The sequence below is a fragment of the Centruroides vittatus genome, unplaced genomic scaffold (genome assembly GCF_030686945.1).
Source record: "Centruroides vittatus isolate TY-2023 unplaced genomic scaffold, ASM3068694v2 contig_549, whole genome shotgun sequence".
NCBI lineage: Eukaryota > Metazoa > Arthropoda > Arachnida > Scorpiones > Buthidae > Centruroides > Centruroides vittatus.
The window spans coordinates 4203439-4230603 of NW_027122325.1; the positions used below are offsets into that span (position 1 = coordinate 4203439).

General features: G+C 29.0%; 1 protein-coding gene across 1 annotated transcript; it reads left to right on the forward strand.

Annotated features, from left to right (window-relative positions):
- On the forward strand, positions 1–25783 carry LOC136978719 (RNA polymerase-associated protein LEO1-like). The gene is made up of 13 exons (XM_067274506.1): positions 1–323; positions 1652–2599; positions 2700–2768; positions 4618–4692; positions 9374–9498; positions 11902–12032; positions 17245–17329; positions 19974–20068; positions 20147–20284; positions 22979–23114; positions 23233–23422; positions 23497–23603; positions 25600–25783. The coding sequence occupies exons 1-13, from the start codon at positions 287–289 to the stop codon at positions 25678–25680; spliced, it is 2217 nt and encodes a 738-aa protein (XP_067130607.1). The 5' UTR covers positions 1–286; the 3' UTR covers positions 25681–25783.
- The last annotated feature ends 1382 nt before the right edge of the window (positions 25784–27165 follow it).

The following is a 27165-nucleotide window of genomic DNA, read 5'->3' on the forward strand; positions in this document are numbered from 1 at the left end:
ATCGCTAATATTAGGTATCTTACGCATTTTAATATCATGAAATAAAACAAAGCATTAAGTGAAAATAAAAGAAAAAAAAAACCATTTAATAAGAAATTACGAATATTGAAATTATTAAAAATTTTACCTGTAATATTTATATTGTTGTGGGGAAATTTTGCAGACACTTTGAGGCACAATAAATTTCAATGGCTCTTTGAGTCAATTATGACTCTATCTGGCAACTCGACGGACGTGCCTTTGAAATTCGTCGTGAAAAGTGAGATAAAAGAATTTAAAGCTGAAAATGGACGAATTATTCGGAAGCGATTATTCAAACGAAGGTAAATTATTATATCATTTATCGCTTGCTTATGTTAAACATATTTCTTACTGTCCATTTAAGATAAGAGAAGAAGAGTGTATTTTTTTTTTTATCGGGTATTTAAGAATAATATTTTCGAAATTTAGTTAATGACAATCGGTAAATGATTCTTCTCATTGGCGCTCATTTTAATTAGAGTTTAGCTTACTACGTCGCACGTGATATATATAATCAGATGTTCTGCTCCTTCACTTATTTCATACGTATGCAGAATAGTTAAATGTACAGTACGTAAATACTCTGTTGGATAGCATTTAGTGTATGATCTATTGCTCTATCGTTACATATGTAAATGAATGACGATGCTTGTGATAGATCTCTTTACTTAGTTGGGACGATGCATGCATTAATGATGATTTTATATTATTTCTTTACTTTTACAAAGAGCAAAGAATCAATAAGTTACATCTTATTGATGTTTAAATATTTTACTGACTGTAACCGTGGCCTCCTATAATTGAGATCCGTGCTCTGGACGACTCGAGTTGTGTTAGACATAAGACAGACGTCGTTAGTCCAGTTCGGAAATCCTCAGTCGTAAACAGTTTCAAGTAAGAGGAACCGATTTCGAGGGTTTATGTAAGGATGAGTGGCATAGTGATAATGGCTATTTGAGTCTAACCTGCGGTGGTCCGCCAGTGGCCGAACAGTTCTATTCCTCAAATACTGGCAGTTAGGTCGTGGATTTGCATCATCCCGGAATGGGCTGGCCACAGGGGGTTTTCTGGGTTTTCTCCACATCTTTAATTCCTAAATAGGGGCTGGTTACCCTTGAAAGGCCTCCAGAGGCATTGCCCAAATGTTGCATTACCATAACTAATGAAACAAACTAACTTGTGGCTACCCGTAGTTAAAATTTTAGCTTTTTAAGAATTTTTTTTTAATATTCTTATTTTCATTTTTATAAATTTTATTTTTGCAGAAAAGATGAGTTACATTTATTTAACTACTAATATATTTATTTTTGCTAAACATCAAAAGCCTTTTGTTAATACAGTTGATTTGTACAAATCCAATGCATTATTTCAAAATCACACCTTTATAAGTTTATGTAAATTACAATTATACACACCATACTAATAGAGAAACGTACTTAAAATAGCATAAAATAATAACGTTATATACTATACTTATTATTGTAGTAAGAAAGAAAAATTGTATGACATTATAATCATATTTTGCTTTTAGATAAATTTTAGCTTTTAATGAATTGTTTTCAGTTTTTTAATAAGTGAAAAAATATCAGAATTTTTTAATTTAAACTTTATAACTAATTTTAAAATATAGATAGACAAAGTGGAAGTGAATTTTCGGCTGGGAATGACCATTCAGAAGATGAAGGTGGCCAGTCAGATGGAGAAGCTGCTGAAAGAAGTGATGGTTCTGAAGTTGAAGCAAGTGGTTCAGAAGGTAGAAATGAATCTGATGTAGAACAAGCCCACTCAGATGATGAGAGAAGTAGTCACTCTGATGGTGCCTCAAACAGAAGTAACCATTCTAGAGGACAATATGGTAGAAATGAATATGAAAATAGAATGGAACCCGATGTTGAAGCACAGTCTGAAAGAGAAAAAAGTGAAGAATCTGAGGCTGAGCGATCTGGAAGTGAAGGTCATCAGTCTGATGCTGAAGTAGAAAGATCAGACAGTGAAGGACATCATTCAGAAGCTGAAGGAGAGCGATCTGGAAGTGAAGAACTTCAATCTGATGTTGAAATGGAAAGATCAGGTAGTGAGGGACATCAATCAGATATTGAAGGGCCTAGATCTGGAAGTGAAGCACATCAGTCAGATGCAGAAATAGAGAGATCTGGGAGTGAAAGGCATCAGTCAGAAGCTGAGGAAAGATCAGAAAGTGAAGGTTCTGAAAGTGAAGGCCAACAGTCTGATGCTGAAGTTGAACAATATGCTAGTGATGGACAACAGTCAGATGCAGAAGTTCACAGAGGTAGCAGTGATGCAGAAGTTGAAAGATCTGATAGTGAAGAGCAACATCATTCAGATGCAGAAAATGAAAGATCAGGAAGTGAAAGACGACATTCAGATGGAGAAGGTGAAGGATATGACATGAATGTTGAACATAGTGATGTTGAAAGATCAGATGAAGGTGAACAACCTCAACATATAGAAGCTGAAGGAAGTGATCATTCTGAAGCAGAAGAAGAAAATCATATTGTAAATGGTGATCAAGCTCTTTCTGAAAAAGATGAACAATCAGACCAAGAAGTCAAATCAGGTAGGACTTAGCAATCTCTATAAGATCCTTATAATGTTAATATTAATTAATTAAATTATAAATTGGATTATATTCCACTAATTCTTCTTCACCTTATAAGGAAGTGATGAAGAAGTTATTTCTAGAAAACGAAAAAGAGTTGCAGACAGTGATGATGAATCAGAGAAAGGTTTGTTCTTTTTAAAGCAATTTATAAATCTTAAGTTATTGAAAAAATATTCTATACCATTGATGATATTGTTAATATATTATAATATTACAATTAATTTTTTAAGAAAATAACAATTTTGCTTTTTTTTGATGATTGAAAATCCAAATTCATAGTTTATTGTGGACTAATAATAAGTTTTAGGATGTAGCTATTTATGCATGCACTATTTTTGAACTTTAATGACATACATAAATAATTTTAATATGGTTTTTTTTTTAAAAGTATTGTTCGTTTACATACAGATAATGACAATTATAATATACATTAATTACAAAATCAGGTATTAATTATCTGACAATTTTCTTGTGTTAAATCTGAACTTATGCTTCACAGAATAAAATTTTAAAAATAGGAAAATAATATATGGAAAATAATATATTCATGGCAAAAATATTGTATGTGAAATGAATATAATGTAAATTTTAAAATAAATTTGATTATAAGTAAATAGTCTTAGAATCAAAAATAAATATAAAGCAGCATTAATTCAATTTAATTTCTTTACTTTAAGAAACAATTTAATCTGCTTATTTTTTCAGTTTTAGATCTTTAAAATTAAAATTTATATATTATCATACACTCAAAAATTTCACAAGTTTTTTTTTGTGTAGCACATTTAGAAGATTTTGCTTTGTGTAGCACGCAAATCAATGTTATATGTAAAAAGATGTAATGTCTATCTTGATATCCATTTCAGTTAAATTTCTTTTGTGTCTAGCATGTAAAGCAATAGCATAACCAGATATTCCTAATAACATCTGTTTTGTTATACATTTTGGTTATTTTTACTTTAGATCAGTGGCGTGTGGTGACATTTGATGATAGGGAAGCTAGCTGTGTTTCCATAAAAATTATTAAAAAAATACTGGAAATGACAAAAATAAACAGTTTATTTATTTTAATTCTAAAATAGATACATTGACACAAAACAAAGATATAAGAACTTGTTTATAAAAATAATTGCACAATATGTATTTATATTTTAGAAAATACATGGGAAGCAGTGCTCTACAGCTTCTATGAACTGCATATCACTGCTTTAGATACAATGTTTAACAAAACAGTCTTATTAGCATCTATTTTGTTACTGACATGGCTGAATTTTCTCTACTTTAATAAGTTACTTTGTTGTTTTTTTAATGGTGTGATAAAACAGATTTATTAGTGTCTATTTTGTTACCTACTTCATTGAATTTTCTTTGTTTTGTGAAGACACATTTATGTTTGTTATTTTTTTAAAACAGCCTGAAAAATACAAGACACTTTTCATTAAATTCCCAAAGGAAATCCTTTTCCCAAGAGTTTATACTTGAACAAACAGTTTAAAAATCTATGCTTTTGTAATTCCTGATACTAGTTTTTATGCATGCTGATTGCTTTTGTGTAACATGTTGACAACAGTTGCAAATAGTGTCACATTACAGATGGGAAACAAAGCAGAAGCATACCAAAATCCTTTAGTCTGGATAAAATTGAACTATTCTTAGTGTTCAAAAAATTTAATGTTGCATCAGCTAATAAATATTTTATTTGATAACTGAATCACATCACATGAATCATGAGATGTAATTTTAGAAATACCTGCCACATTTCTGTAATTGTGTAAGAAGAGAATACAAATTTGTATACTTGTTATTGCATTGGAGTTCTGTAGTTTGTAACTTTTGATATTTATTTTGATTAATTATATTTTTATGATATTTGTGTAAATTCTCTGTAATTGTTTTATTTTGTTGATAAAAATTCAGATTTATTAGGATGTAATGGTGTTACAGTAATTAATAATCTTTACAATAATTTAATTTAGGATCAGACACTGAAAGACCAAGAAAGATTAGCCATTCTGATTCAGTACAAGCTTCAGATGAGGATGGTCAAAAAGGTACTTATGATATTTTTATCTCATTGTATTAACTAACAGTTAATGAAGGTTGAGTATCAGTTAAATAACATAATAATTACTATATTTCACTTTCATCTGTCCATACATGAAGATGGCCCATTAACTATGTCAAAAACTTTATCATTCTTCCAACTTCATCCAGAAGTACATGCATTAATACATTTAACATTAGTAATTTATTTCTGAAAATCAGATGTCCTGTAGAAAAATAGTAACAATAAGCTTATTTCCCATTATTTTAAATGGAAAAAATTCTAATGCAATTAAAATGTCAACCCAGAATTCCCAACTAGTTTTCAAAAATGTAAAATGTAACTAAAATACAATACAATATCTACATATAAGTTAAAAACTACCATATTAGGGTATAAATTTTAATACATAGCTGTTAATTAAGAAGATTAAAAAGCAATGTTATATCTTAACATAGCTGTTAATAGAGTTGCTTTGTATACAGTAACATGTACAATCAGGATGCCTTTTCATAAACAGTACATTTATGATATGTCACAGCAAATAATATATAGCAATAAAGGGATTTTCTTTTAAAAATGCAGACCAAAAATTTACAATAAAAATCAAGGAATAAATTGTAACTTATTCTTAACAATGTGCCATTTTTGTAATTGGAGAGCTGATTAACTACTAAAATATCCTTGATTAATTTAATTAATTGATCTCTCGATGCTGTTGCATGTATCAAAATCATGTTAATCAAATACAGTGGTACTTCAGCATTTGACTGAACAATCACAACCCTCTAAAACAAATATTTTTATTTTTATTTCTATCACAGAAACATTTTTTTACAGATAACAAAATGCTTTTATGATAAAAATGAGTAACTAATGTAAAAAAATAAAATGAAACTTTAGATCTGCCTACCTTTTGTCAGAACAAAATTTTACTTAATCCAGTCTTTTATTCATGTAATGCATGCATCATGTTGGTGACACAGATTTGTTGCAAATTTACGAGTTGTTATTTATCGATTTTGTAGCAATGTTTTTTAGAAATTCCTTTTCGTCAACAGTTTTTGTGTACCTGTATGTTTTGTATCCTTTAGTTCAAAACTTTCAAAACTATATTTGACATATCTGAAATTTAGGAGCATCTTTCTCCTAGGCACTATGAGTATTTTTTATTTGTACAGAGTTATATCCTTTATGAAACATAATATGCCTGATATACATTTTATCTGCAGAAATTTTGATTTGATTTGATTCTACGCAAACAAAATGTGAAGTAAAGTTTAAAATAAGCTTCTGAACAAAGAATACAATATCACATGAGTAGTAGTGTGTTAAATTTCACAACTATCATAACTAAATTACCTATCTATATTGGAAATCACTCTTAGCACAAAAATAGCAAATTTACCAACACCTTATTTGCTGAGAAAAACATATCTAACTTAAGTAAAGATAGCTGTTAAAACAGGGTTAATTAAAACTTCTGCTGCATATAAGGGATTGTTATACTTAATTTTGTACATTAATCAAATCTTGCATTAAGCAAGAGATACCTGTATTAGTGATGTTACAAAAAATGTGTTTAGGCTTCCTGTTGTAGACAGAGTTTGTATGATATGGCACCATCATTTTTCTTTTAGCATCAACTAAGTTTGAGATGCATATTTCATTTTTTGACACAAGACATTTTTTGAAATATTGCATGTGATTCTGACATTATAATCAATTTGAAATGTGACAAGATTTTTCTTGCGTATTATTTTGTGAAGATATTTTATTGAAATTTTGGGACATAAATATAAATTTTTCTTAAATAATCATTTGTTCTAAAACATGTTGAGATATCTCTTTATATATATATATATTTCTCTGAGGTTTGGTTATTAAAAAAGATGTTCTGCTGGGAATATGTTAGGCAAGGGATGTTTAAAATTAAATTTATTCTAATAAATTTATATGTGAGGCTTGCCGACAGGGTTTGAGATCGGGGACTTAAAATCCCACTTCTCTGATACCACTTGCTGATTGTCGGGATGGTCAAGGGATCAAGACAATCGTGTGTGTGATCATGAAATTCACTGGGACAAGTTTACCATCTTTACCTATTTAATGAGATTAAAAAAGGTTTTCTTACAAATATCTCAATGTCACTGTTGACACAATTTTACATGGATGAGAGTTCACAACAGTAAAGTCGCGAATAATCCACAGTCTTCTTCAGTTCCGGTCAGCGGGATCAATGGCCCCAGGGTGCACTGCAGCCTGGAAACAGGTGGTCCTAATTGCAGGGATGAATTAGCAATGCCACAAACAACTCAGGAAGATTGGATGTTTCTCAGAGAAAAATGATGGGTCACACAACAAATTTTAATTGGAAAACAAAGGTTTGGAGCAACAAACAGAGAATATCATGTCCTTGAAACATGCATTTTTATCTGTTTTCCCCTTGATTCCGCTTTCTGGTTGGTCTCCCCTTGTCACCTGGAGACAATTCAAAACTTTTCAGGGTGCAGGAGGTCAATTTTACAACTAAACCCAATTCCTATTCATCTAAATTTCTTCAACTTTGACATTCTCCTCACAATTCATCCTTTGTTATTTGTTTTGTTGGAAAAAAGTTTGTTTAAGCTAGACTTTAATTTTGAAAAATGAGAGCTTAACTATCTCGCTGGCTTTTCATCATTCAAACTTTAAAGTTTGTTTTCCAGCTGGGACCTCATATATATATATCATGTCATTCGTGTCATTTATTTTCAGTAATGACATGAATACCTTGTACTATAGCTAATAAGATGGATGCATTATTATTATTTTTTTTTAATAAAAGTTTAAAATAACTAAGGTTTAGAACAAAAGCTAAAAATATTATTTTGTATAATTTTGCAAAAAGTAGTTTGTTAATTTATTATTTAGTAATATCAAAGTTATATTGTTGTATATTTGTATTTTATGTTTTCCTGGATTTTGACTGGTTCATCCAACAGAATTTCTTCAGTCAGTTAATAATTTATCATTACATTTTAAAAAACTTATTTTAATGTTAAATGCTAAAACAAAAAATTCTAACACATTTTATATAACATATTTTCTAGAGATGATATAATACTGAATTCTGCTAATATGATCTGACACCAATAACTTTGCAAATGATCCAATCTGATACTGGTGCTTCTCTCTATATTCTACAGATATTGTTAATAAATGAAATATCATAGGTTTAGAGAATATTTGCTTTGTTCATTAACCATTTAAATTCAAATGTAAAGAAAAGTTTACAAATTGATTTATGATCTCTTTGAGATCAGGGTTGGAGTCAGGTCTAGGCAATTGCAATTGTCTAGTTTGCCTAGACCTGCTCCAACCTTAATTTTAGGAAAACTTTGAATTAATTTATAATAGTATAGAAAAATTGCCAGATTGAAAAAAATCCTTGCCAAATCACAAGTTGACTGGTTTGGTCTTCCTATGAGTCAACTGCAAAGAGCAGTTGGTGCTTCTCAAAATTGGTAATAACTATGTCATATGGCCATCAGTTATAAATCAAGTGCAGAGAGTATTCTCTGTCTACCATTGGTTAGTTTTAAAGCATGATATGTCCACTGCCACATTGGAATACCTGCCATGGCAAAACAATGTAAAGGATATGTATCAAAAAAAAAAAAAAAGATTGGAGCCTTGGTTTGTAAAACCAACTGATACTGATATATCAAGAACATTTATGATATACATTTTATAATATACATTTATGATAACAATCAGATGTCGATATACATCGGTATCTCATTGGAATCTGTTACATCTCTAATGTTTACACCCTTGAAAGAAATCTACATAACCCATTTTTTAAGCTACTGGTTTAAAAAAAATTAAATTAGTCAGATTTTTCCTGTTACATATTTAAAAAATTTTACTAATTTATGGTTGTATGCAATAGCAACCTTCAATCTGTTTTGTAGCATTCAATATGGTGGTTCTCAGTTTACAAGTCCATACCATGTGGTATTAAAAGATAAAAATACAAAGGAAGAAAAAGTATTTGTATATTTGATAAAGATAAATTATCTGCAGTTTGCAGTAATGTATTATATAATGAATTAACTTATTAATTAAATGAAAGTAAGTCTTCTTTACATCGTTTAATTTGAATTAAAGGGAAAAGACAAATAGTTTTATCTACAAAGTAATATATGATTAAGATTATTTACTGTCAGTCTCAGTTGTATATTTAAATTTATTTATTTATCTTCATTTTTATGAAATTAGTTGCATCAAAACAATTATAATACTCATAACTATCAACTATATCTATCACTAGCAAAGTAAGCAAAACACATAGTAACTGGAAGCATTTTGGACTTGGCAGGTTGAGGCACCAAATTTTGAATAAATTGTGCACTCTGATTTTTTACCAAGACTTTTTGAAAAAAATGGATGGATTATTTTAGTTTGTTATTGCTCTAAAACAAATTGCAGGAAATGTGTTACTAACTTTTCTCAAATTTATTATTTTATTTTAATATTTATTTATGAAATTATAATGTTAATTGGTTTATCTATCAGTCTTGTAAACTTATTGCTATGCTTTTTTCTAGTCAGTTATTTTGAGATTAGATTGATATAATTTGTGATTATTATGAAAAGATTTACTTATTTTAATAAATAATGATGATGGATTAATTTCATATTAGCCACTGAACAAGATTTATTTGGTGGAGATGTTGGTGATATTAGTTCTGATGAAGAAGCAGGCCATGCAAGATTAAAATCTGATGATGAAAAAGAAAATGAAAGAATTGAGAAAGATATTCTTGAGGTAACAACTGATATATTGAAAATTAAATTTTGAAAATAATTCCAAGCTTAGTTGTTCAATTTATGTAATTTTGTAAATATTGAAGCATTTTAAGACCAGGATTATTCAAAAAGAAGTCCCTGTTTGTAGGAATTTATTGCAGAGAGTGAATGGAAGATACCATCAGCAGATGGACGGCCAGATGGCTGTGGTTAACCTATTCCCTGGTATTCCCAACAAATCTCGGGTCGCGACCTGCTGACCTTGACTGATGGACCCGAAATATATCATTTTAGCATTGGAACATTTTTGAAACTAGAGGTCGCTAATCATTATAATTTTTATATTAAAACTAACTTCAGAAATATAATTTTTTTTTTTTCTTTTACATTTGTTAGTATATCTATTTTGTTTGTGCAAAATAAAAAAATAATTTCAGATGATACAATAACCATGATTATTTTTTTTCAAAAACATGTAATTTTTTGTTAGGCTTAACATCGACAAAAATTCAACATTGTGTGACATGCAACAGAGAGAAATTTCAACATGGGATAGGTTTAAAAAGTTTGAAAGTTTTTACTAACACAAATTATAATTACCATCTGTATTTGTCTGATTAAACATACTGAATTTTTGATACCAGGGACTTCTTTTTGAATACTTTGTATTTTAATATAAAAATAGTAGTAAAAATTTGTAAACTTTTTTCATTATTTAAGAATATTTTATTAATATTCAATAAAACTCAATCTTTAAATATGATATTACCATATTCCCTCTGTTTACATAGTCTCCATTTATGCAAATTCACTTTAACTCAGTTGGAAAATTATTAAGTTTTAAATAATCAATTTTATGGAAATAAATGATAATTAAATCAAAAAGTTATCAGTAATCTTTTATATTGATATGTATTTAAGAAAAAAAGCCCACCGGTGGCCAAGTGGATAAAACCACTTAACACTAGTAGTTTGTTGTGGGTTCATGTCTTTCCAATGGGTTGGCCACATGGAGTTTTCTGGGTTTTCTTTATGTTTGTAACATCTACATAGGAACCAGTTTCCCATAAAGACTTCCTGGAAGGCAGTCCCCCCTCAGCAGATCACCCATGTGTCACGTTACCACAATCTAATAAAACCAAAATGTTTAAAAAAATATTTCAGTTAAAACTTTTCTACCTCAGTAAGATTAAAATACTGTATTTGAGAATATGGAACAGATTCTTATTTTAAACAGCTTCCATGGCTCCATTTACACACTATTTTCATGGAACCAATTACTCATGAAAATGGAGGGATATTACTGTGTATATATATATATATATATATATATATACACACACATTAGATTTTATATACAATATAATATAACAGACATAATAAATTTAATAAAAGAATTCATATATCAAAAATAATAGCATTTGAGACAATAGTTTAAAAATTTTATTTTAAATGTTTCCTTTAAGCTAAGTAATGAGTTAAGTTTATTCAGATATTGGTTAAATTTAATTGAATATTTTTTAATCATTTTGATTTAATTCATTTCTATTAAGTCAAAAAACATTTCTTTTATACTATTTCAAATAAACATTTTTTTGTTACAAAGTAGTAATGAATAATGAAATAATTACAGGAATATATTGTGCTATAAGAGGTGTCTACTTCTCATGTAAACTATGAAAGTCATGAAATTGTAAAAAGAACCATAAAAATCCCTTAAAAAAGCCACAAATTTTGATAACTGGTGGTGAATTTTTTTACCAGTAATTACCAGAAAAAATTCTCGAGTTTTTGAAAGGGAATAATTCATCTTATACTTGTATATTTCTGAGCATGAAATGAATACTCAATATTCAATATTAGTTAATGATTAAGTGTAAATTATTATTAACTGTTATATAACTGTGTATTATGCAAAATTAGTTACCTTGATCTTTTATTGGTATTATCTACCTTTTCTGTTATAGGATTTTATCATCACTAGCATTTTACACTCAAGTTTGCAATGTATTTATGTATCTTGTCATAAATTATATTTTTTATAGTTGCTTACATTGTATTCCTTCAATCATCCTTCAGCAATAGCCAATAAAAGTGACCTGCTTTGTTGATTATGTCCTTTAAATTGTTAACTAAATGGGCTAGTTGAGAAAAGGATAAAGGATTTTATTATGTAGTATGAGATCAGAATTGTTTTCTTTTTTTTTTTTTTTTTTTAAATGTTAGTCAGTTATGAAAATTGATATTGGATTATGAATTATTTTCTTGCAACACAGTAGACATCCTGTATTATATTTCTATGTTTCAAATAGAAAATTTTCCAAAAATTAAATAATGTAGAAAACATATTTTGACCATATCATAATTTTACAGGCACTTAATATATTTTTATAAAGTTGAAAATTTTAATTTTTGGAAATAGGAAGAAGAACAAGAACATGAAGAACCAGCACCAGAAACAAGAATTGAAGTAGAAATTCCTAGAATTACAACAAATTTAGGAAAAGAAATACATTTCATAAAACTTCCAAATTTTCTCAGTGTGGATACAAGGTAACATAAATTTATAAGGATTATGTACATCTACAAATTAGCTTTCAGTTTTTCTCCCAAAAAAATCCATTCAATTTAAAATTTTATTATTCAAAGGCAAGTAGCATTATTGCTTCTTCATATATTCATTCTGAAAATGAGTTTTCTTAAACACATTACTTACTGTAAAGTTTAACTTACAAACTTCATGTCTTTAGTCTTGCTACAATGTAATATATATCAATCATAGACAGTGTATCTTATATCAAAAGTGAAAGTAATGAAATGTTTTCAGATATAGGATGTTTTGTTATTTGGAAAGTTGGAGAAATAGAAACTGATTTTATAATTTCTCAGAATTTTCTTTAAAGTTTCTGACTTTTAATGACATTTTTAATCAATGAAAAACTCAAACTCAAATTATAAATTTACATTAAAGTAAAATTAAATTTATCTGCGGAATAACTACTGATTAATCACTTAAATGAGAATAAAGATGTAGTATGAAAAATATTAATCAGAAATATTTTATCAATATTAACATAAAGTAATGATGTAAGAAAATGTTCAATTATTCTTTTAATGATTATTGCATTTTAAAAAATAACACATGATATTAATAGCTATAGACAGAGTTCCTACATACCTGGAAAGTCAGAGATTTTCATTAGTGTTTGGAAAAAGTCATGGAAAGCCAGGGAATTTGTTGAAAATTGTCAAAAAGTCAGGGAATTTGTCTGCTTAGCTGCCTTGTTGACTTCATTTGCAGAAGCAAACGAAATCAACAAGGCATCTATGGCTGACCAAGTATAGCCATCTGCAGGTTGCAAGAAGTAATGCTGCAACCTTTATTATAAATATAGCAGAATCCATTTTTATATCGAAATATTTTTAGTATTAGAAGACATCATTAGATATACAAATCAGTCTTTTATAAAATTTTTGTGTCTGTCTTATGTGCTTAACTGCTTTCCTTATCTGATATTATAGAAACTATCTTCCAAAAACATTGAAAATTTTTCTGGGTGCTTGTGCTGAACCTTGCACAATCGCATATAATGAATTAATTTTAACTTTGTGTGTGTATTAAGTTTTACAATACAATAGAACAATAAGTAAGAATATATTTTAAAATCACTTAAAATCAGAACTTTAAATCACATTAAATTGTTTAATTTTTTAAACATTTTGTTTTTATGTTTTGACAGTTAATACAAAGGTTTACTTTTACTGACAGTTGCAGGTCACTTTTAAAACTAACATTAATTGTTTATGTGAAGAATTATTATAAAATGCAACACTGAGGGGAGCATTGCAAAACTCTGGGGATCAAACAGTTCCTAATATACTGCCAGATCAATCAGCATTTTTAAATTTTAAAATTTTAAAAACACTTTATTGTGAATTTGAGAGAATAATCTACAATACTCTTGATAATGTAACATCAATTAAGATTTTTCCAAACTTCCAAAAGGGTTACATAAACCCTTTGCAAATCCTCCCCACAATTATAGTTTACACCCTCAATTTGATATAAGGTGTCAATGAATTGATTTTAAAAATGAGAACAAAGTGCAAAAATTGATAATACCAATAAATTACAAATATTTATTTACCATTTTTTATTTTAATAATTTTTATTGTGTAACAAAACAAATTATAATTTCTTTCTAGTATATTAAAATTTTTATAAAATTTATTAAAGTATAAATTTATAGTTTTATAACAGACTACAGAATTCATTAATACCTTTTTGTTTAAATTATGTTGGTTTAAAAATAGTTGCCCTTTTTGTTGAAAGATTTGACTTAGAAACATTCATTTTAAAACCAGAGTTCATCTTTTTTAAGCACAGTATAGTACTATTTGTATATCAGAGAATACTGTTTGTTGATATTATGCTTCATTGTGTTTACTAGATTCACATACAAATAATGATAAATGATGATAAAATGAAAAAGCTCATATTTCATTTGTAAATTGCTTATTTTTTCATTACATTGAAGTTGTGGATCCTATCAAACATTTTTCTACAGGATGCATGTACTGTACTATACTTCTTGCACAGTCTTTGGAATGTATCAACTGTGCAAAAAGAGGGATAGATGTACTTGATGTTCACAGTAAGTAAAATGCTGTTTTATTATGTCGATATTCTACACTAAGAAGTGTGAGGGTCAGGGAATTCAAAACAAAAATTTGAGTAGGATATAATATAAGAATATAAATTTGAGTAGGATACCCTGTATAGAATGCAATAAGTATTATAGTTGATTAATTAGACTTCATTCTAATGTAAATTGGTTAGAATGAAGATTTTGGCACAACACTTTTGAAGCACTATGGTGTATTAGCAACAACAAAAATAAATTTGGTAGACATTAATCACAGTATATAATTATTTGTTAAATTAAAATAAAAGGGGTACAGGAGCATTTTCTTTAAGAACTTAAAGTCAGTATATTGGGAGTTAACTTGCATAACTCTGCAAGAATCCTTTTGGCATTGTATGTGTGCTTTATTTCATAATGCATTTTATCAATCTTCCAATCCAACTTCCAGAAAACATTACCATGTTGCACAAAATGTTCAGTACAATCTTTTATCACTTTTTTCTGTGCTGAAGCTGTATTGATCACTAAATATTAATGCATATCTTCCAATAGTGTTGGAAGGGTTTACATAGAATATGCAGTACATATATTACATAGAATATAGTGTACGTTTTGCCATTTATCTACTTACAAACCAATTGATTTCCTAATATAATTCCAAACATTGACCTTCAAAGATTAGTATTGCATTGCTTATCTGTAATTCATATTCATATTGGATTTATTGTTATTCAATAGTTTATACTTTTTATTAAGCTACATTTTCATATGAACAGAAAATGTAGAACTTTCTGTTTTTGTTCTCTCTTTTTTGATCTATGCTTACTACATTAGAAAGCTGTCAGTTTCACTCAAGTGTAAAACACATTTTCATAAATGTTTGGGCAAAATAGACAATAGTAAGCTGATTTTATTTTTTTCTTATATTGTTTGTCTAATTTGTTATATACACATGTAAACTAGAATTCTTTCTTGAAGAAGTTAAGACAAAGTGTTGTTTTGTTCCTGCTTCTTATCAAGAATAACCATCTCAATAAAGCACATTTTAATTTAAGCAAATTTACATTACTGGCAGCTAAACATCATAATAATGTGAGATAAGCTGGGGGCTAAAGGGGGTGTCCTATTAACCACTTAATTAGCACAGGTTGTTGGAACCTGACCTCAGTGTCGTCAGATGGCTAAAACTTGATAGGAGGGCAAGTTATTGAGTGGGGAGTGCATTGGGTAAGCCGATAGGTGTCCATTTGCTGAATATTAGACAGTTGACAGGTTAACACAACAAAAATAAAAGTTTATTATATAACTACACTATGATATATACAATTCTGCTAGTGAGTGATATATACAATTGTACCGAATATGCAATTAGTTGCAGTACATATACTCCTATCGAGCAGAGTAACAAAAAGTTCTATTTAGCTCGTGAGGTGTGTGTTTGACCTATTGACCTAATACTGATGCTAAGCTCACGGAGAGAGAGTTTACAGCAATCTACTTAAACCTCAATGTGGGAGTAAAGAGTCGATATGGTGAATCTCATCTGTATGGAAGAGTCGTAGCTGTTGAGTGTCTTCTCAGACGAAGTCTTCTCCTTAGACTGGATCAGGTCCACTTCATGGAGACTCAAATTGGCACTATCATATGTAACTTCCAGGATAGATCGCCTCTCAGTCGTGATGGCGACAATCGTTCAGATATGAAGCTGTGGAAGTCCTGGATGTCTTCTACTGTCGTCTTCTCGGACAGGATCGGGATGGGAGACTAAAATGGACACAAGCTCAAATACAACTTCCTTTTTCGATCCCCCTGAGCTTATGGTGGCTGTCACTTTTATACGATTGTCATGGGAAATGAGCCATGTGATCATCCATTGTTGATGATGACTGGCATTTTTGACGACTAAGTGTCAACTTTCCCACTTGATTGTTGATACAAAAAGGTGACATCTGATCTGATACTCTGCAAGGCAAGTTTTTTTTCTATCTGGGATGTTTACATTTCGAAAAAATGGTTTAACATTCATTTAAAATTCCCTTAAAATCCGCAGTCTCACACCAGCATTAATTACACTATATTTTCTTAGTGGTTGAAGTACAATGAATTCACATGACAAAAAGTTTCATCATTTTCGGCTCTAGGTTTGTCTGGTGCAGTGAATAGAAGTTTGTAGATAGAAAGGGAAATCACTTTCCTGTTTCTGCAATAATTTCTGATGATATGGAAACAAGCTTTTAATCTGACCATTATTCAAAATGTTAAATATGGTCAGGGTGAATAGAAGTTGGGTTAAATGGTGAATAAAGAACACTATATGTGGGGACAATTTTCATTTCTTCTATTGCAAATCTGAAGGTGCATATAATGCCTTCTAATCATTGATGTAATCAATATATTTTATGAATGGAAACAATGTAAATATAAGATATGCATACCAGATGATCAGTAAATCCTGTATCACTGGCTACTTGTTGCCAGCATGGTAATTTATATAGCTTATTTTTAAAGGATATTGTCTTTCATGAATTTGTTAGGAATATGCTATAATCTGCATTTCTACTCAGTAAATGCTGTCAAGATCTTTATTTACTCTTGAGGATTAGTATTTGCACACCAGTCATGAAGGATAATGGAACTTTTAAATAAACTCAAAATTTCAATTGTAGAGAATTACACTGTCTATTATTTTCTTTGTTTTTTCTTCTGTGAAATCGTGAACCAATGAATGACTTGATGCAACAACTTTATTTGGTTTAAGATATGCATTTTGAGTGTTTTCACACTCCTGTTCAGTTATTGGTTATCTTATTAATGTCTATTTTGCACATATCTGTTTTGATTTAACAAAATTTAAATTCATTATTAGTAAAAATAAAATTCAATGCAAATATAAATTAAAATGTCAGAATGGAGTTATGGAATTTTAATTTGTATCACATTTTATTATGGTTTGTTGATAATGAATTTAAATTTTAAGTGAGGACAAACTTAGATAATCAATTACCTAAATAAAAAAATTAGTACTGTTTTTGGTTTATTTAATTTTCTTTCTTCTTAAAAATTAATCTGCTTCTGTAGTTTCAATTTGTTTACTGAAGTCAGATTTTTCTTTTCTTTAGGCCATATGATCCTCAATGGTATGAAGATGAAATTGATGAAGATGAGGTTTTGGATGAAGAAGGAAGAGCACGTTTAAAATTAAAGGTTTTTATAATTATTTAAATTATTTTAGAAAATAATATGCTAAACATGTTCATTTCTATATGAATAGCAGAAATAATAACATCCAATATCTATTAAATTTAGATTAAATCTTTTAAATTATAAAAGATTTCTTAATAATGAAAGTAATGTACACTCAGTTGTGAAAGTAAGCTGTTTTAGTTTAGAGCACTCTTCACTCAAAGGTTAAAATATGTGACAAGAAGTTTTTTGAAATTATAGAATATAGAAAAAAATAAAATTTGGAGTATATATTGGGGACCAAATAGTATATAAATACTCTGTGAAAGCTGCATTCTGAAAATGGTCAATTTGTTGATTTTACAACTCTACTCAATTTGCCAGAAATCATTTCTTAGTCATCTACAAAAAGTTATAAGATAGAAAAAACTTTCAATATAGTTCATACTCCAACTAGTGGAAGAACAAAGGATTGATTACATAAAAGCAAGATTTCAGACTAGAATATGAGAGCTGACAAATAAAATAGCCCTAATTCAACAATAAGAAAAGGTAATGTCAAATAACTTCTGATTGCTACTTTTAAAGCAATGTAATACAAGAACATTTGCTATAGATTATTTATTAAAGTTTTGAATGTTGTTTGACATTTGAAAGACAAAACTGTGCCAAACTTCTAGCTGGCTCAGAAATTCCTCTTTGATGAGTTGAAGAATTCATGAATGTCAAACGAGACAACATATCAGTCATATTTTTTATTGCTATATACAGTGGAATCTCGCTTAACAAAAACTTACAGGAAGCACATGTTAAAAGACAACACTTACAGATGATACTTGTACGAAATATCGCATCTTGCCTGAAACTATAGGATGATTATAATTAAAGATCTGATCTCACAATGGTCTGAAATAAGAACCACTAGTCAGATGATTTGACATTTTGCATGAATATTTGTGAAGCAGTGGAATTTTGTTTGGTAAGGAAAAAATTTAGTTCAAAAATTTGCTGTTAGGAGGCCAATTCTTGCTTTATTATAGTGGAAAGCAATACAAAAGTAAAAAAGCATTTACAAGTGATAAATGTTCAATATGCCATCCTTTGCATTCTGATACAATTTGAAATCACAAAATAGCATGTTCAACAACAAATCTGAGTGTTTTCTGTAGCGTTTTTGTGGATATGATGCATGTTGCTAGCTTTCAGTTCTGCTAAATTTCTAATATGTCCATTAAACACAACATTCTTTAGATTTCTCCAAAGCCAAAAATCACATGGTTTCAGGCATCACCTATAAGTAATTTGCATCTTTTGATACTGCTAGGATACATCATATGTTTCTCTAGTGGCAAATTTTTGAACTAAATTTTTTTTCTTCAAACAGAAGAAAAAAATGCAATCTATGAAGCAATGGAAAGAATTTTTTCTTCCCATTGCTTCATAGATATTTGTGCAAAATGTCACGTCATTCTGACTAGTTCTTATTTCAGACAATTATGAAATTGAAACTTTAATTATAATCTCTCTGTAGGTTACAAACTTTTAACATAGACTACTTACATCAAAAGCTTGTCTACAAACACAAACTGTTATACACAGTCTTAGTGAACAACAAAGTCATAATCACAAACGACAATTCATCAACAGTGGACCAGACATCACATTGATGAATAAAACAAAATTACATACATCATAAATATATCCATTTTAATCATTCATAATATACAAAGTATAAACACTAAATATTTAATTTTTTGGAGCTTGTTTGTGAGAATGTATTTATCCATTCTCCATCTGGGCACTTCATCTATCATGTCTGTAGTTTTGTCTTGCACAGGTGCTCATACTACATATGCCTTAACAAAAAGCCACCATACTAAACACATGCCATAGAATCAGGAAATTCTTAAACACTGACATATATGAACAACACAAAAAATGAAATAAGCATTTTTTTTAGCTAGGCAATGTCCCTGTATGCTAGACATTGGTGTCAACCAAATACGACACAATTCATCAACATAAATAGCATAACAACAACAATATAAATTTTTAGTAGATGATGTCTGAAAGTGGTTCTCAATTGAGGACAAGATACAGGAGATGAGGTTGCATTAGTTCAGGCACATCTAATGAAGACTTGACAATGCACAATTAAGGAAACTGAATATCTAATGATTGATGGAAAAAACCACGGGTACCAGAAAGCATGGAAGCATACAATTAAAGTATATATTATGGAATGGACACAGATGAGGTTCATGGATTGATGTGTGTTGTCAAGGAAATGGCAAAGAACAACATATTATTTTATTAAATTTTTAAAGTTATAAATTACAAATTTAAAAATTAATAAAATACAGTTGTATTACTTTTGTTTATGAATTTATGAATTCTTAACATTTGAAATTACAATATTGATTTATTTAAAAATTAAGAATGTTTATTGTTACTAGAATATATGATTTTATTTACTAAAAATTTTATATAATTTATAGTAATTTTAATGATTAAGTCAGAAATAAGAAAACATACAGTAAATTGTAAATTAAAAATAAAAAAATTGATGTTTAATAATAATAATAAAATATTTGCCATTTTAAAAATTTTTAGAGTTTATAAATAAAAAATACATACATATTTATAATTTCTTTTTTTTAATTAGGTAGAAAATACTGTTAGATGGAGAAATAGATATGACGAACATGGAAATCAGATACGAGAAAGTAATGCAAGAATGATTCGATGGTCAGATGGAAGGTAAATTTAGTATGGAAAAAATTAATTAAATTAGAAATTTTCTTATAAAAATATATTTTTTTAAAAATTTATTTTCAGTTTATCACTTCATCTAGGTTCTGAGATATTTGATATTCATCGACAGTTATTAATGCAAGGTGATCATAACCACTTATTTATTCGTCAAGGAACAGGCTTACAAGGTCAAGCTGTATTTAGAACAAAATTAACATTTAGGTTAGTTATAACATTTATGAAAAATGTTTTAATTTCTTTTTCTTTCTTTCTTCAGAATTTATTTGGGGAAGTATGAATTTTTTCATGAGAAACCAATGTTGAAAATTCATATGAGACATCTTAAGTACCATATTTACTCGAATATAAGACGACCTCATATATAGGACGAGGTGTGACTTTAAAGATTAAAATGAAGAAAATTAGTTTTATTAATACAATTCTAATTTTATTTCATTTAATCACAAGTAAAATAAATGTAAATGCACATAATGTCCCACAAAAATTATTGGCATTTTAAACATTAAGGAATAATCCTGTAAAATCAACAACATAATTTGTTCACATAAAGCTGGACATTGGGAACCGTTTTTGCCAATTTGTAACAGTCAAATCCACTCTGTCAATTATACTTATGAGTTTCTTCAAATTCTGATTTCCAAATAATCATTTTTTTTCACGTGGGAATGGGTTAAAACTTATATTGGGCTCTCGTGTGATTTTGGAATTTCAATCTGGAATTCAATTCAAAAGCTTTGCTTTTCCTATTGCTATTTATCTTTATTCCTGAAAATACATAAGAATGATTGAAACGACCCAGATACCCTCTTATATTTAAAAACAAGTATTTTAAGTGTTCAGTAAAAAAATGCAAATACATGGCTCACAAAAATCATTTGCAAAAATGCAAAGAATCATTTGTTTGCACATATAGGACAACCTAGGATTTTGAAACTGATAAATGAATAAAATCCTTGGCTTATATGCGAGTAAATACGGTATTTAAATGTGCTAGCCGTAGGTGTAATATATATAATATACTTGAAATAGTTTAAGTATCAAATATTTATAATATTCATGTGGCAAGATCATTTATTCTTATAATAATTCAGTACATTTGCATTATACTCTGCACATCCTGTTTGCTTTGGAGAATGTAATAAAGACATTTTCAACATATTAGAATTGAGGCCTTTTTTGCAAAAAACAACATATGTCAAAATGGGTGAAAATGGGTTTTTCATTGCTTCTGGCAACTCTGATGATGGAAGACTTGCCCATGAAATATTATGCAACAACAGCAAATGCCAACAGAGATATTATACACGAATGATTGAGGTTTTACAAAATCTACACACATGAGCAGGTAATGTGAAGATTTATTCACAAAAACAGTAATTGTCAGGGACATTGCTGTTTTTGAGAGAAAGATATTCTGGATGGAGTAGCTTCAATATCATTTAATATTGGTGGGTGTTTGCCACCAAGAAAGATGATGTTATTTGAGAAGCCAAAGTTCATGGAATTAGCCACTAACCACAAAAGAAAGGGAATAGGGATGTGTGTCATGGTTCTTGATTGCAGGTATGTAAGCATCACCCATTTATTGAGTAAAAGTTGAATCTCAAATCAGCAAGGATTGTAAAAGTCACTGAAGATGAATTAACTGTTCAAATTTGTGACACACATTCTGTGCCATACAAAAATATTCTGATTAGAAGTAGTAGAAGTGGATCAATGAGTTGACATTGCCACAAGCTTGCAAAGATCCAATACTTGTGTGAGACAGGAAATTTGTCAGCTTTCCTACAGAAGGTGGAGAATAAGACATTCTACGAAAGTCTGTCAAGTGTTGCAGGTAATTGAGATTGAAGAGGAAGACAATAGCACTGGCTGCAAGGACTCAGAAATGATATGTGCAAACTTTTTCATCTAAAAAGAACTTTATTCCCAAAGTTTCTGGGAAGAACAGCATATGTCAGATATCAAAAATTTAATTTTTCTTGGGCCCTCTCAAAGGTAATATTTTGACAATATACCAAAACCTTCATAATAGCTCTGTTTTGGCAAATGGGAGTAAAAGATGTCAATGTGCAGTGAAATTAAAATGTAAAAACTGAAAGAAATCATTTCTAGCAGTATGTATTTTGACATATTAAGGCCTTTTTTTGCAAAAATGCGATTGGTCAGATGGTGATGCAATAAGGTAGTCTAAAAGACTACCATTGTAGAGAATCTAAATTCTGGTCCAATCTAGACCCTCATCATTTCTTGTGAGTAGAATTTATTTTTCCCCATTTCAGATGAGACTTACCAGGAATGAGTAAAAATAGGGCCCATACATATATGTTAAGTTCCCAAATAAAGAAAGAATAAAACATTTTCATGTAAGAATAGACTACAGTCATCCTCACTTAATGGCCTGTTTAAGGACTGCAGAGACTTACTACAAGTTCTCCAGCAAGGGAAATCCCCTTTCTTATCTTAGTCTAGTTTCTGCAGTCGTCAGTATTCACTATACAAAGCATTTTTAATCTTCAAGACTACATATTTTGTTTAAAAGTTTGTATTTTATTGTTGCATCCCATTTGATGAAGAGTCCAGTGACTAAATATTAATCTGAATGAATTTTAATTTTTGGTACATCATTTTTATAATTTTTGCTGATTGTAATTTGTATGAGATGCAAATTTAAACAAAAATATCAAGTTGGAGTTTCCTTTAGACCTCTTCTTTATCTATAAAAAATATATTGTTAAATAAGGAACTTAATCCTGTGTAACTAATAGCAAATAAAAATGATTAACTTGTGACTACCACATTGAAATATGATATAACTTCTTATAAATCAAATATATTATGAAGAATGTTTATGCATAGTTAATTTTTCTTCTAATTGTTCATTATTTTCAACAGACCTCATTCAACGGACAGTTTTACTCATCGTAAGATGACCTTATCACTAGCAGACAGAAATCAGAAAACACAGAAGATACGTGTATTGCCCAACGTTGGAAAAGATCCCGAAGCTCATCGTTCTGAAATGATTAAAGTACATTATTTTCATTATCTATGTTAAACCTTAAAATAATAAACATATCAGTCATATATATATATATATATATTATTTGTATGTAATTTTAAAATAATTTTTAAAAATTTAATAATAGAAAGAGGAAGATAGGCTTAAAGCTTCTATAAGAAGAGAGAACAAACAAAGGCGTATTAGAGAAAAAGCTCATAATCGTGGTCTTAGTGCATCATATTTAGAATCTGATCGTTATGAAGAAGACGACGATGGTGCCATTTCTCTTGCTGCTATTAAAAATAAGTATAAAAAAGGAGGAGCAGCTTTAAGAGGTATATGTTATGAAAATTAAAATTTATTTTAATTATTTACAAATATTAATTTTAATTTATTTTATTCAACCCAGATCGACCATCAATATACTCTTCGGATGAAGAAGCATCAGATGAAGAGAAAGCAAAACGTTTAGAACAAGTTAAATCACTTGACGATGATGATGATGACAGTGATCTTGTAAGTTTAATGTTTTAATATTATTTTAACAATTGAAAAGTAAACAAAAACTAATAAACTTATATATTGATTTTCTAATATACAAAACACTGCTCATAAAACCTTTAACCAGTGCAAAGCACAATTGAATTTCATTGACTGATAGATTGAGTTAAACAAATCACTAATAAGACAATCAGAGCAAAACTAGTACTTTATGTTGATGATTCAAACTAAAGAGTTCATACACATTGTTCACAAAGTGGTATCCAGTAATATTGATATTTCTAAATTTACTGGAGTGTACATATTCTGGATTAAAAGGTAAAATTATGCAAATAATTGCCCACATGAAATAATCTGAGAAAAATATATCACTTAAAAATACATTAGCAGCATTCACAACTCAGGCTGTAGAAATAGACCATTTTGTTGTAAACTAATTTGTCAAAATGTCCAGTGAAAGTAAGAATAACAATGTTGTTGTTCCCGTTCAGAGATGCTAACTACTACTATATTTAAATTTCCGACTTTAGGTAATGCTCTTTTATACTCTCAAGTAAGTGGCAACAAGAATTGCATAGGTGTTAGTTAACACTTTGTTCATATAGAATTGCTACTATGCCAAGCCTCATGCCAATGATATGGAGTGTATAGACAATGGATACTTGTAGTTTGCAAGCATTAAAGGTCTGTTTAAAAAATTGTTCCTGTGCAGAGTCATGCTAAAACTGTCTAAAAATGACATTCTCTTCGGATATCACAAATCAGGCACACTGGAACAGCTCAAACAAAAATATGTCATGTTTGCTTGACTGTAGAAAGACAAATTTAAAATGATTGACATTTCTCAAAGTGGCAGATTCTTTTATACAAATTTCTCACGATATAAGTGGATGTTTTTCTATTAATATTAAACTAAATATATCTAGACCTTATGAATACCTAAAAATTTGAACAATGGCATCTTATTAGAAGTGGGATGAATGGGGCTTTGCTCTCCAAACCAAGACACATTATCTTGTGCTGCTGATGGCCCTCTTCTTGGGTTGGCATCTCTGTTTTACTCTACAAACTTACCAAGGTTAAACTATCAATCTGAACAAAAGAAAAAAAGTCATAAATTATAACTCTCATTGCTGAAGATTAATTTTGTAGATTTGGGTTGCAGTCACAGTATCAATTATACAGAAGAATTTCACTTTATAATTCTCATAAACAGATTTTTAGCTTATATAAAAAAATGACTTTACACAGATTACTATAATACAAATGTATATTTTCTATGAGAATTTTATTCCAATTGATGATTGAATAAGACATATAAAAAAAATATAGAATTAAATAATTAGCATTAATATGGTTAGAAAAAATTTGAATCTTTTCTAATTAAATTGAAGAAAGTTGATTTTGGCATGATGGGATAGAATTTTGATTTTAAAAAATTTTCTTAATTGTTGTTTTGTGCGCAAGATGCCTTTCAATAATGCTAAATTTATAGAAAATATCATCAGTTATTGTGTCCAAATATAGCTAAAGTGCTTCTTTTCAAAGTGTTTCTTGCCCAAAATTTTCAAAACAGATATCAATTCCTTTAGATTATTTTGAAATAAAATAGAAACAGAAATGTTTGTACAAATTGTGAAAAATTACTTTCAAATATGAATTTGCTAAAATGACAAGATAACAGTCATCATAAGTGAAAGCCTTTTTTGCAAAATGTCCCTTGTCCTGGCCTGTCTTTTCCACTATTTTCATAAATTATTCTGTAATGTTGCAAACTCTTACTGGTCTCAAGAATCAAAATAAATTTTTTATTGTTATGACTCAATTGAGTACAGAAATATTTCTTATTTTGATTTGCTGAAAATGTTGAAAAGTGGACAAGAGCTGTTTTGAAAGTAAAGTTCAGTAATAATATATTTTACAAGAAATTTCAGTTCAGTATATTTTTAAAATTTTCACTTGATTTTACATGTAATGTAACAATTACTAAATATTTTGATTTCTGTTTCAGGATTATTTTGAAAGAAAGAAAGCTATTGCTGAAGGTAAAAAGAAAATGGTTACTATTGAAGAAAGTGATGAAGAAAGTTAGTTTGTATTTAAGAACTGCTGTGGAGCATTAATTATGTAACTATAGTTGTGACAAGTTTTGTATTATTTTGACTTCTGTACAAAGAATAAAATTGTTTTATATATTTGCGTCATATCATTATGTGACCAGAATCCATATATAAAGTGTAAATTATGTACAGCTGATGATACAGCTGGTCTTTCACTGCATCATACAGGCATAGCATTTGAAGATTCTGAACATAATAGACCTCTGCAAACTTTTTAGGGAGCCTTAATTTTGAGGTTCCCTCTGATATCATTAGTTGTGGTTCAATTGCATGTCAGACAATCATTTATATACCTGTCTAAATGATCCCTGCAAAATTCAATATTTATTTAAGCATACTGGTTTCACCCATGATATAGGGAATACAAATTACAAAAATCAATACACAACAGTAAAAAAACCAAAGTAATACTAAAGTAACCAAAGTAGTAATGAATTATTACAGAAATATATATATTTGTATTGATTTTTATATATAATTTATTATTAATTTTTTTAATAGTTGTTCCCATGATTTTGATTATGTATATATATTCTGTAATATACACATATTCATTCTGTAATATACACAAATAATAAACAAAATGTCAGCATAATCAAAATCATGGGAACAACTATTCAAAAAATAATAATAAATTATATATAAAATAACCACACCTACCTAAAAGCAGAACAAAAATTAATCATCACGTCAAGACAACAGATAGTCTTCCAAATTCCTTAGGTTCAAACACATTTAAAGAAAAAAATAATGCCACCTATGCGTAGAACCAAATTATTCCAAATTGCAAAGCAGAACAAAATTAAGTGCCAATCTATCTGAATGACAACTGGAACAAAATAATCATAAAATTACTTAAATTACTTTTTAACTTTCTGGATAAAAAAAATAAATCAAAATTATTTAAATTACCAATAAGGTCAAAAATCTTTCAAAATAAATGGTAGAAACACCAAAAATACTTCCATGTAATTTTGAAAAATTAATTACACAGTTATCACTTAAAGTACGTACACTGTTTTTTTCCAAGCTCCAATGGTCCATAAAACAAAGACAAGTGTAAATAACAAAATGAATTTATTACCAAAAGTTAGATACAAACATCATTACTTTTCGACAATCACCGTGAAGATTGAGGCATTTGTCATATCTGTGGATGAGCTTTTCCATCCTCTTGTCATAGAATGTTGCCACCAATGACTTGCAATGGGCCCTAACATTTTTTTTTGAAGATTGTCATTAGTCTCAAACCTCTGCCCTTCTAGCCACTTTTTCTGTTCAGGAAAGAAGTGGAAGTCACTTGGCACTAAATCAGGGCTATACACTGGGCGTTTAAAGGTGGTGAAGACTTCCACTTCTTTCCTGAACAGAAAAAGTGACTAGCAGGGCAGAGGTTCGAAACTAATGACAATCTTCAAAAAAAAATGTTAGGGCCCATTGCAAGTCATTGGTGGCAA

Coding starts and splice junctions, on each gene's coding strand:
- LOC136978719 (XM_067274506.1), top strand. CDS start 287: ATGGACGAATTATTCGGAAGCGATTATTCAAACGAAG. Junction 2,600..2,699: donor AGACCAAGAAGTCAAATCAG/GTAGGACTTAGC, acceptor TCACCTTATAAG/GAAGTGATGAAGAAGTTATT. Junction 9,499..11,901: donor TTGAGAAAGATATTCTTGAG/GTAACAACTGAT, acceptor TTTTGGAAATAG/GAAGAAGAACAAGAACATGA.